This window comes from Leopardus geoffroyi, chromosome B1, assembly GCF_018350155.1.
Source record: "Leopardus geoffroyi isolate Oge1 chromosome B1, O.geoffroyi_Oge1_pat1.0, whole genome shotgun sequence".
In the NCBI taxonomy this organism is placed as follows: domain Eukaryota; kingdom Metazoa; phylum Chordata; class Mammalia; order Carnivora; family Felidae; genus Leopardus; species Leopardus geoffroyi.
This window is the reverse complement of record NC_059327.1, coordinates 150,072,946-150,085,439: the sequence shown is the minus strand read 5'-3', so window position 1 is coordinate 150,085,439 and position 12,494 is coordinate 150,072,946. Positions and strand designations below refer to the sequence as shown.

General features: G+C 36.4%; 1 protein-coding gene across 1 annotated transcript in view; it reads right to left on the bottom strand.

The window, feature by feature from the left end:
- Window positions 1-2,652: 2,652 nt before the first annotated feature.
- LOC123596456 (transmembrane protease serine 11C-like) overlaps window positions 2,653-12,494 on the bottom strand; it is a 53,178-nt gene continuing 43,336 nt past the window's right edge. The window contains exons 7-10 of the mRNA XM_045474947.1: window positions 11,257-11,428; window positions 9,546-9,805; window positions 7,917-8,059; window positions 2,653-2,883 (exon numbers count right to left, since the gene is read on the bottom strand). Of these exons, the coding sequence (XP_045330903.1) occupies window positions 2,722-2,883; window positions 7,917-8,059; window positions 9,546-9,805; window positions 11,257-11,428 (737 nt within the window). The 3' untranslated portion in view covers window positions 2,653-2,721. The remainder of the gene's footprint in view (window positions 2,884-7,916; window positions 8,060-9,545; window positions 9,806-11,256; window positions 11,429-12,494) is intronic.

Here is a 12,494-nt window from a genome sequence, read left to right as displayed (position 1 = left end):
AGCAGGCTCCACACTCAGTGCAGAGCCTGATGCGGGGCTCGACCCCATGACCCTGAGATCATGACCTGAGCTGAAATCAAGAGTGCATCACTCAACCAACTGAGCCACTCAGGCACCTCAATCATCTTGCTTTTTAAAACTAAGATACTAGAATACACGTAGCATGACATTGCTTTATACAAAATCTGTAGTTAAGGCAATAAACACATGAAAATACAGAAAATATAGAATGAGATGATATAATTTGAAATAACATTGTATTGATTCAGAAAATAGCACATTTTGCGCTGGGTAACAGATAACCATTAGTTTTTTGTCTGCCAGAATTTTTTTCTTTCTTGGATGTCCCCCCACCCTGCTCACAGGGGCTGTCCACCTAGGCTCATTATAGGCATCCTCAGGATTTTTTTAAAACTTGAAGCCAGAGGGCAGGAGGGCTCTATTTTTGTGGCACCGTTAGCACTAAAGGAAACCTAATCCTAGAACCAGTGAGTAGGTCTTTACTAACTCAGTGGGCAGCATCTGGCTATGAATGAAGACAGATGAAAGAAAAGTTAAGATGTGGCTAGAGATCAAAACACTGTTGAGTCCTTGGATCTAGCTTCAGCTCTGCCACATGTAGATCTCTAGATTTTTAGTTAGATGAGTTGAAAATTTCTTCTTTTCACTTAAGGTAGTGTTAATTGAGTTTCTCTCACTTGTGACCAGCGAATACTGACCAATATCCACATACTTTTTGGACATACTTAATTTCTAAAAAATTGAAAAGTAGAAATACTAATTTTTGTAAATGTATAACTTGAGATAGTCAAAATATTTTCTTAAATGTTTATTTATTTTGAAAGAGAGAAAGAGAGAGAGAGAGAGTGTGTGTGTGTGTGTGTGTGTGTGTGTGTGTGTGTGATCAGGGGAGGGGCAGAGAGAGAGGGAGAGGGAATCCCAAGCAGGCTCCACACTGTCACTGCAGAGCCCAACTTGGGGTATGATTTCACAAACTGTGAGATCACGACCTGAGCCAATATCAAGAGTCGGATGCTTAAGGGACTAAGCCACACACGTGCCCAGAGAGATGTCACAATATTTTTTAAATTTATCAAATAATAAGGCTACTGTATGAATTAATCTATAAAATTTATGACAAATATTACATTTTAGAATACTATACTAGGTAGATCCTTAGTTATAACCATATCACATAACAGGGCATAGTTGTTTACAGTGTGGACTCTGGAATCCAATTGTCTGATTTTGAATCCCAGCTCAGCCAATTATAAACTCTCTGAGGTTCACTTCTATTTCAGTCTCCTTATCTGTAAAATTAAGATTACAAGGGAATCATCCTCACAAGGTTGTTGTGAGGGTTCAGTGTAATAATACATGTAAAGTGTGCCTGGCACGTAAGTGGTCTATAAATGTTAGCTACTATTATTAATGCAATTATTTTTTGGGCCCGTGAACAAAATTTATATCATAATGAAAGCTGTTAGTGGTAGCTGTAGGGATGTCAGTGATGACAAAAGAGAAAGTAAACTGCTTTAGAGATACTGGTGGACTGCAGTCTGGAAAAGCATCACCATGAGATTATATTCATGATAAAAGCCAACTGACCTGTTTATGTGGCAAGTTAGCATGAGCTCTAACAGTGCATTCATAGACATCTGTACCCTCAGCTAGAACGTTTCTGTATGGGCAAAAGGAAAGTGAAGCAAAAGCAAAATTTCCATATTATTTATTCTGGCTGATAATTTATATTGAGGAATTTTAAGAGATTAGAGGTATGTGATACAGTGTTACCTGTTCAAGCTTACCTAGTGAAACATAGCCCATGTGTCTGAGGATAATTTTGCTATTATGTGTGTACATGTGAGAAACATCTTCTGGCCTCACTTACATGTGAAAGAGAAATAGGGACAGATCAAAAAGCATTGGGATCTATTCAATGCACCCCATGGCATTATCATGCTGTTTTGTGTCAGTCCAGGTGAGGAAGCCATAAATAGAGAAGAGATTAGCATTGGCACAAAGACTAGAAAGAAAACAGGTAGACAGATTTTCTTTGGAAATTTTTATATTACTGCAATTCATTAGGCTGCAACCTATCAATATATAATTTTTGTAGCAACGATGTGATTCAGCTGGGGATTATTTATATACTAAGAAGGGACTTTATTGCTAACATCTCTTCTATGATTTCCTAAGGGACCTAGATCTACAAATCAGCAGAAAAGACCTCCTTAGTAAACTGTAATCCATATTTACTCATGTAATTACCTTTAGTCTAGAGAGAGGTATAGGGGAGATAATATGTTCTGGTTCATTACTGTCACTAGTCCTTTTTCAAAGTCTAGTATACAAAAAGTTTTCACAGTTCTAAAATTATATATCTTTATGTTTGCAATATTAAATGTGCATATAGAGAGGTGATTCTAAGTTACGTGTAGCTTGGGAATTACAAATATTTCACAGGGGATCATTTTCAAGCTTCTTTTTTTTTAATGTTTATTTCTTTTTGAGAGAGTGAGCACAACAGAGAAGATGCAGAGAGAGAGAGAGAGGGGTGGGGGACAGAGGATCTGAAGCAGGCTCTGCACTGACAGCAGAGAGCCCAATGTGGGGCTTGAATCCATGAACCGCGAGATCATGATCTGAGCTGAAGTAGGATGCTCAAGTAACTGACCACCCAGGTGTCCCTCAAGCTTTAATCTGTAAAGAACTTCTGCACTAGAGACCAGTTTTGGACAAGATCCAGTCTCGGTAGTATGTTACTCGAGTGTAGACACCAGGCTTGTTTGGAAGAGCACATTCATCTCCCCAGCTTACAATACCAGCAAGGAACCAAGTGCCTTTATAATCTGCACCAACCAGAGGTCCACCAGAGTCACCCTAGGGAGAAGAGGATACATACAATTACTATAGTTTAAAGGTAAAAATACTGCTTATTTTTCTTTGTAATAAAGACAGGGAGACACAGAAAAAGGAAAATAAAACCCTAGATATTTCAATATTAAAATGATTTTAGTATAGAATATTTTTGTGCTTATAATCATTTATTTATTAAAAAAAATTTAATTGTTATTTATTTTTGAGACAGAGAGAGACAGAGCATGAACGGGGGGAGGGTTAGAGAAAGGGAGACACAGAATCAGAAGCAGGCTCCAGGCTCTGAGCCATCAGCACAGAGCCTGACACGGCGCTCGAAATCACGGACTGTGAGATCATGACCTGAGGTGAAGTTGGATGCTTAACGGACTGAGCCACCCAGGCGCCCCTATAATCATTTATTTAAATGAAAGATGTCAGTACATGTCTTTGGATACAACACTACAATAGTGGAAAACATGTATGAAAAATTTCAACTCATTTATTACCCAAAAGAGATATTGAAAGTATTGTTGCTTATGAAATCATCAGTGTGCTGAAGAATTCTCTTATTATCTTTCTAAACTCCCCTATTTTCAGCCAGATGTTGAGAAAAAAAGTAAGGTTTATATTTACCCACCACAAGCATTGGATTATTACTCTTTCATTCTTATGTAAACATTTCTCCAATTTTCAGAATTGTATAATTTGGCTAAACTACTCTCTATACTCCTTATGGTTTTTATCTACTGATGTTTAGGCCATTCTTTCAGAATGATGGAACACTTCAGCATCTGGCTTTTCCTTTGCTCCAGACCTTCCCATCATCCTGAATAATTTCTACAGCTATTGGATGAAACCAGTCCCTTGGTTACCTTGATTCTGATCATCTGCATACAAATGACCCTTGAACAATGCAGGGGTTTAGAGGTGCACAGTCAAAACTCTGAGCATGACCTTTGACTCCCCCAAAACTTAACTACTAAGAGCCTGCTCTTGACCAGAAGTCTTACCAATAACATAAACAGTTGATTTATTTTGTATGTCATATGTATTATATACATATACATTATATACATATATGTATACATTATATGTATTATATACATATACATCCATTTTTAAATTGTGTAAAATATATATAACATAAATTTACTATTTTAACCATTTTAAATGTACACCTCAATGGCATTAACTACATTCATACTGTGCGATCATCAACACCATCCACCTCCACAACTTTTTTCATTTTGCAGAACTAAAACTTTATACCCATTAAACAATAACTCCCCATATCCTGCTTTTCCCAGCTTCTGGCAACCACCATTTTACTTCCTGTCTCTGAGTCTGACTACTCCAAGTACCTCATATGAATGGAGTCATACAGTATTTATCCTTTTGTGACTGGCTTATTTCACTTAACACAGTGTCTTCAAGTTTTGTCCATGTTGTAGCATGTGTCAGCATTTCCTTCCTTAGGCTAACTAATACTCTATTTTATGTATATACCACATTTTGTTTGTCCACTTTTCTATCAATGGGCATTTGGGTTGCTTCCATCTTTTGGCTATTGTGAATAATGCTGCTATGAATTAAATGTACAAATCTCTATTTGTGTCCTTGCTTTCAATTATTTTGAGTATATACCCAGAAATGGACTTGCTGGATCATATAGTAATCTATTTTTAATTTTTTGAGGAACCACCATGTTGTTTTCCATAGAGGCTGCACCATTTTACATTCCTACCAATAGTACAAAAGGCCTATTTTACAATTTTTAAAAATCAGGTTCCCAGACTCTGAACCTAATCTCTTGGTTTCAAATTCATAGAGTAAGTGGAGAATAATAGATAGCAATCTCTCCATTTCTTGTCCTTGTCTCTTTTGAGTTTCTAGCTCACCTGCATCAGCCCACATCTATATTTACTGTCGTCTGATAAATGGAGGTATTTAGTTCTTTCTAAGGCTAATCTCCCCACCTGTTCTTTGGACCAAGGATATTATTCTGTCAATACTCTTCTCTTTTCTTGTTTGTTTTTCCTAATAACGTCTTCATTTCCTCCACTGTCTTTCCCCACCGTGAATATACACTTTTTTTTTTTTTTTTAGTTTTGCCCGTCTGAAAAAATGACAGCCTTTCTGTATCTTAAGACCTCTTCTATTGCCCTAATTATCTTCCTTTCACAGCTAAGTGGCTTGAAGTAGTAGTCTATATTGAAATTTCCATTTTTTTTGTCTTATTTTCTTCTTTCTTCTTTCTTCTAAATGGTTTTTCTTTCCACCAATGAACCTTCTAAACTTTGCCAATAAACAATTGTTGAGATTGATACACTCTTTCCAGCATTTATCTTACTGTATGGCTTGTGTGACTTGTTGACTATTCCCTTTTGTTCTGATCCCTGGACTCCTGTGACCCTGTGATACTAATTTCTAATTTTTTTCCCCTTAGTTTTCCTTATCTCTTACTGTTAGCTTCTTAGGAGCATTTATACCCGAGTTCTAAATCTTGGGTGCTTCTTATTTTATATTCTTTATCTGAGCAATTATATCTGTGCTTATGAATTTAACTGCCCCCCCAGCTGACAATAACTTTCAGGTATATATGTACAGCCAGAACTCTTTCCTGAGCTCAAGGTTTTGATTTCTAATGCCACGTTGGACATATATGCCTAGTTATTCCACAAGCACCTCAAATTTAGCATGCCCCAAACTTTAAACCTCCACAAACCTGCTTTTCTTCTGTACATCTTCTCTCCCTTTGTTCAGGGATAAGTATGGAATTTAGCATGTATTCTTTCTTTTCCCTATTCCTACCCTGTTTTTTTTTTCACACACAAACAACAAACTTTTCATACAAAACCTTTGTGTAGCAGATTTTACAGAAAGTTCAGACAAATTAAGAAATAGATGGGGTTGCATTGCTGACTCATAAGCAAATAGAATTGAATAATATTCATCCTGTTGTTTGTTGTTGTTGATGATGATGTTTTAAGTAGGCCCCATGCCCAGTGTGGAGCCCAACTCAGGGCTCAAACTCATGATCCTGAGATCAAGACTTGAGCTGAGATCAAGTGTCAGACCCTTCCTCACTTCTAATCAGGCTCGCAGTCTTGTCCCCCTGTCTCAGTGCCTCTTCATTCTTACTGTATCTTAGTTGAAGCCCTCTTTACCTTTCTCAGGTAAAATGTTTTAATAGATCATAATATCTCTAGCGTACTTGCTTCCAGTCCGTCTTCTACTCTGCATGTATCGGATTTAGCAATTAGACCATCTTGGCTAATCTGGACTGGTAGGGCAAAAGCCTGCAAGCAGTGGGTCAGAGAGTGGATAAGTTGAGAATATGGAACAATGATGGTAGACTATTCTTTAGAGATTTGACCAAGAACAGAAAAAGAAAGAGTACAGTGTACTAAAGGAGAGATCTGATAGTATTTGCAGAATATTGTTGGAGTGGAACAGTTTGGAAAATATGGAAGAAAGTTCAAATTAAATGTAAAGCACAAATATCTGTATAGATAGAGAATGGATGAAGAATACAGGGAAAAGATTAGCTTTGCAGAGTAGAAGAAATTTTTTTTTGTGTGCTGAGCCTAGAATGCGAGGATACGTACAAATATAAATTTATCATATAGAAAAGAAATTAAAAGAGTTCTCATGATTTCTTTTTTTCTAGTTAGTATGAGGAAATGTCATATGTTAAGGAATACAAGAGCATATAGGGACACATTCAAACAATGTAATGAAATGTTGCTTATATAGGATATGCATATATATATAAAGGATGCATTCAATAATTCTATAATGTGGTAAGGACTCAGCTGTGATTATATGACACCAGTTTACAAGGCTGCAAGGTTTCTCCTGGTTGTTCTCAGGAGTTCACATATAGGAGCCAATAAAATAGTCATATTGCTCTGTGGTTGGAGATTATTAGCATGGGTGTGGGGAAGTAGAAGATGGTGAAGTCATTAGGGTGCTGGCAATGGAAAGGTTGAAATAATAAAACCTCTAGGCTGCATAAGTTTAGAAGACAGTCATATTCCTGAGGGTGATGGACTGAGAGAAAATTGAGAAAATCGAGATCTAAGCTTGTCATAACTTTGAAGAATAGGGTTAGTGTGAGAGTTGGAAAGATGGGACTCTGTAATGAGAGATGATAATTATGTATTACAAGTACTTGTTTGTATGTCTTCTAGCTCCTAAAGTACATGAATAATGCTTTATTAACGTTTAGCTCCCCTGCACCTAGCACAGAGTATGGGACATAGTAGTGCATAGAAATGAAGGAGTAAAATAAGGGTTGTCCTGGATTTACCCCTGATTCTGCCCGCCTAGATAACCAGAGTAGTACTTTTGTTAACTCTGGGACTATTGCTTGTAAACAGCCTGAGAGGTGTTTGAAGCATATTAAGCATAAGGAAAGGCAGCATTCAGAATATAGGCTGTGCAGCCCCAAATCCTCTGTTTAAATCTGGGTTCTACCACTTAATGCCTGTGTAAGTTTAGACAAATTACTTGATTTCTTTGTCTCAGTCCCTTCAACTAAGAAATAGGGCTTATAATAGTACAAGCATACATCACAGAATTGTCATAACTGGAAGAAATTAGCATTTGTAAAGAGCTTAAAACAGTGGCTACCACATGGAGATGCTATATAAGCATTGTTAAATAAATAAAATATTTAGGGTGTTGAAGCCACTCAAATTAAGAAAGCTCCATGATCATTAGGTTTGGTGTCGGATTCAGTTGAGTGTTTCTCAGTGAAAGAGGGCCAATCCAACTAAATTTACCAAAATTCCCTTCATCTTTTTCCTGCTTATTCCAAATTTAGTCTCTTTCCCAGTCTTATTCCCAGCTTCTTATAACCATAAGAGAGGCTTAGCTCTTTAGTATTTTATTAGGACCTATCAGATGGCAATATAATTCTAATTAATTACTCTGGCTACAAAACAAACTTAAACCTTTAAAAATTGTCAGTCTTTTGAGAAAATTGAACAAATTAATTGGAATTAAAATACACAAGGAAAAAATCCTGAAAATGGAATAGGCGGATTTACCTGGCAGGCATCCACATTTCCTTCCAGGAACCCAGCACACAACATTCCAGGTGTGATCACACCACCATATACCTCTTCACTGTTGCAGGTTTTATTGTCTATAATCTTCACTAATCCTTTTTGGAGTATATTAGGACTTGTTCCTAAAGGAAGAAAAGTGTATACTTTTTGCTGAAGTCAATATTAGTATCTCTGGCTAAGTTTATTTGTACTACTGTATACAATTTCCAAATCAATGTAAAACATATGTTTTAATTAAGCTTTTGCCTCCTTTCTTAGTAACAAAGTAGTAATGCAATGAACATACCAAGCTATTGTTAAAAATGACCACATTTAGGGGTGTCTGGGTAGCTTAGTTAGTTGTGCATCCGACTTTGGCTTAGGTCATGATCTCATGGTTCCTGGGTTTGAGCCTCGCGTCGGGCTCTATGCTGACAGCTCAGGGCCTGGAACCTGCTTTGGATTCTGGGTCTCCCTCTCTGTCTCTGCCCCTCCTTGGCTTGAACTCTCTCTCTCTCTCAAAAATAAACATTAAAAAATGACCATATTTGAAATACTTAGTGTGTTCATCCATGTGTAATGGGATTTTTTTCCCTTTTGAATTGTTTTGGAATTTTATATTTATTACTTGTATGTGTTAGAAAACAAAATGAAAAATTCAAATTCCAAAACTTATATTTTATAATCATTTTAAGATTTTCTGCTGTTACTGTAATTCTGAACCTCAAAATTAATTTTAGATTTATTTTTTCTGCTTTCCAATGCATTTATGAACCTAAATAGCCACTAAATCTTTACATAACTACGGTCATGGGAATGCACATATTTAAATGATCTTTGCTCAAGTATTGCCTTTTCACATAGAGCTATTCATTTCTCCCCGTCAAAAATACCCAAACCTCTGTAGTCTTGTTTGTTTGTTTGTTTTGCTTTGGTACTTACCTGCATAAAACATGCTGTGTAATCTACTTATTTATTGTATTTTATGGTTATTGTCTTCTTTTACTAAATATATAAGCTTTTGAGGGCAGGAATATTTGCCTATTTTATAGATTTATATATCCAAACCACCTAGACCAGTATTTGGCATAAAGGTGGTAATCAAGATAAATATTTATTGAATAATGAATGAAGAAAATGGAAGAAAATGAATTACTTATTCAATAATGCATTTCTATTAAAACTACCATTGTGAAGGGCAATTATGGTAAAAGCCCTAGGAAATTGTAGTTTCCATATGAATGTGGTTGAAGATAAATTTTCTTTTTTTTTTAAATTTTTTTAATGTTTATTTATTTTTGAGACAGAGAGAGACAGAGCATGAATGGGGGAGGGTCAGAGAGAGAGGGAGACACAGAATTGGAAGCAGGCTCCTGGCTCTGAGCTGTCAGCACAGAGCCCGACGCGGGGCTCCAACTCACAGACCGTGAGATCAGGACCTGAGCCGAAGTCGGAAGCTCAACCGACTGAGCCACCCAGGCGCCCCTGAAGATAAATTTTCAATCCATTGCACATTATCCTCTTCAAAATGATCCAGAGAAAATCTATCTCAGGTTTAGTTGTGATTCAGAGTATTTTTTTTAACTCCTAGAGCTCAAACCATGTAATGGAAGAAGGTTAGGAACTCACCATCAGACTTTAATGTTCCCCATCCAGTGACCACCACATTTGAATTGGGTGGGAATGTGTAAGTAGCTTCAGGAAGACATGCTCTTCGGATGTTGCTTGTGTATAATACTGGCGAGGACAGATGCACAACAGCTATGTCATTATCGTGTGCGGGGTATTGATAGTTTTCATGAATTATAATATCCTTGATACCTCGTTTTGTTTGTGGATCACTTAAAAGAAGACCAAAACTAACATTCCATTCTTTGGGATCCCTGGCCCTAAAGAAATAGATTTATTTATTAGAAGTCCTATATTTCAGAGTTGCAGGAATTAACATCTTATATGTTTTAAAACAATTAGATATGTATTGAATACCTTAGTGCATTTAACATATAAAAGTAAAGCTATGTGTAAGAGAAAAATAATAATAACATGAATAGACTTTGAATAATGCAATAAGCTATATTTTATTTTTTTAATAAGATATATTTTAAGAGATAAGCCATGGAAACTACCTTTTATCTCTCCAGAAAGACTCAAGGATATTTAGAAAGCTAAATATGATAAGACAAGATCGTAAGATTAAATAAAAAGTGGGCAAGATTATGGGACAGAGTAAACTTATGGAAATTAAGGAAATAGAAGAAATCCTCTTTTATAATATTTAAAAACTATAAATAGGAAGATACTTATGACTTTTACTATTATTTGTTAATCAAGGGTTTATCTATTAAGCACTGAAAAATAGTGTTGCTGGAACATATTCAAAATCTCAAGTTTAAGAGGGATTTTTTTTTTTTTTTTTTTTAATTTTTTTTTTTTTTTTTTTTTCAACGTTTATTTATTTTGGGACAGAGAGAGACAGAGCATGAACGGGGGAGGGGCAGAGAGAGAGGGAGACACAGAATCGGAAACAGGCTCCAGGCTCTGAGCCATCAGCCCAGAGCCTGACGCGGGGCTCGAACTCACGGACCGCGAGATCGTGACCTGGCTGAAGTCGGACGCCCAACCGACTGCGCCACCCAGGCGCCCCAAGAGGGATTTTTATTTAGAAATAAAACCAATAACTGCTACATAAAGCCAATAGAAATTAGTAAAATTAAACATCAAACAAAAGGGTAAAGACAAAGCAAACTTTTGGTGTAATAATGTATCTTTTAAAGAAATAATAATTTCAAATAGGGCTATAATATATATTGGAGGATGCAGGATGAATTCAAATACTTATGATTAAATAAATAAGACCAAATGAAATAATGATGAGAAAGAAATAGAAGAATAGTGTTCAGTTTAGGATTTACAGTTTCTTTATAAAATGGATTAAGCATAGCTTAGTGATTCTCAACTGAGGGAAACTCAGTATCCTTCAGGAGACATTTGGTAATAACTGGAGACATTTTTGGTTTTCAGTCCTGGGGGCATGCTACTGGCATTTGGTGGGTGGGAACCAGGGATGCTGCTAAATATTCTATAATGCACAGGATACCCCTCACCCCAAAACTAAGAATCATTTGGACCAAATATAATAGTGCCACTGTTGACAATTCCTACTCTACCCTGAATATATCTTTTTTTAAAAACTGATAATTCATTGAGAAATTTTGAGAGTATACTTCACAGTATTGAATAGTTGGAGGCATAGTTGTATAATCTATGTTCTTAAAAGATATGTATCTCAGACTTTCAGGTGCATGAGTGGCTTTGAGCCTTTATGTAGTCCAGAGCTTACTTTATGAAACAGTGAGCAGCAGTGACAAGCCAGCTGTTACTAATCAGAGTGGCTCCACACCGGTGGATACTGTTCTGTTGAAGGCTAGCTTGCCAAGGCCATTCCCCTTCTTGGGCATCCTTGCCCCCTGCTATCTTGTTGCCAGAAGGAGTTATTGTTCGTTGTCCACAACCTGCTCAAAATGGAGTTAGTTAGCATATAATGATACTGATATTGCTTTTGTATGCATTGCTATAGTTAACAAACTCTTGTAATACACGTCACTATTAACTGTTAACTGAGGAAAAGCCCATAGTCTTGGAGAAGTTAGGACTAACTGCTGATATGAGATTTTTTGAGAATTCACCCAAAATAGATTGACATTTTCACCTGCCCATCCTCATTAGTCACATAACTCTCTGTGTGTCTGTATGACCTTGCTATGATCTGTTATAAGAAGCATATAAAATGAAGTGTTTGAATTTAGAAGATAATAATTGATAACCAGTTACTAGGTTGTATATGAAAATGTGTGGCTTGTAATTTTGTGAGCAGTTGTTTAACACAGTGATTGCTCTGAAACATTTATAAGAAAGAGTGAATGGCCACAAATGCCAATGGGATAGTGACAAGAGATAGAGTAGACAGAAATGTGTTAGCGTTTAAGTTACAATACACAACATCTGGCCTAAAGGAATAACACATGAAGATAGCCAACCCTTTCTCAAAGTAAAACGCTTCTCTGAAACAGGACTATGCTCTAGTGTCAATTTAGATCCAGAGAAACTGCTGGACTCTTTAAGTCTTTAAAGCAAATTTGCAGTAATAGTACAACTTCACTATTATTGTGTCTCTCTCTGATTCTCTTGACTAAGTCATGTTACTCCAGCTAAAGCACTGAGCTTGTTCCTTAACAGTTTATTGTATCTTTTACTAGAGATTGTCAGCCTTATTAAATGTTTTAGAGGGCAGGAACCATATATTTTAAAATATATACATATTTCTAGAACCTATCCCAGAGAACCTATAACCTATGAGGTGCTCAACAAATGTATATAGAAATGAAGTCCATGTCATATAACCCATAAGACATCTTGAAATAAAAATGATATTTGACTGCAGGACCCATTTTTGTAATGGGTGTGTTCCTAACACTTAGAGTGAGAAAAACTTGCCATAATCAGTGCAGTGGGCATAGATGAAAGCAGTGGTTCTCAATCAGGGACAATTTTGCACTCCACTCCTAACCCCAGGAGAAA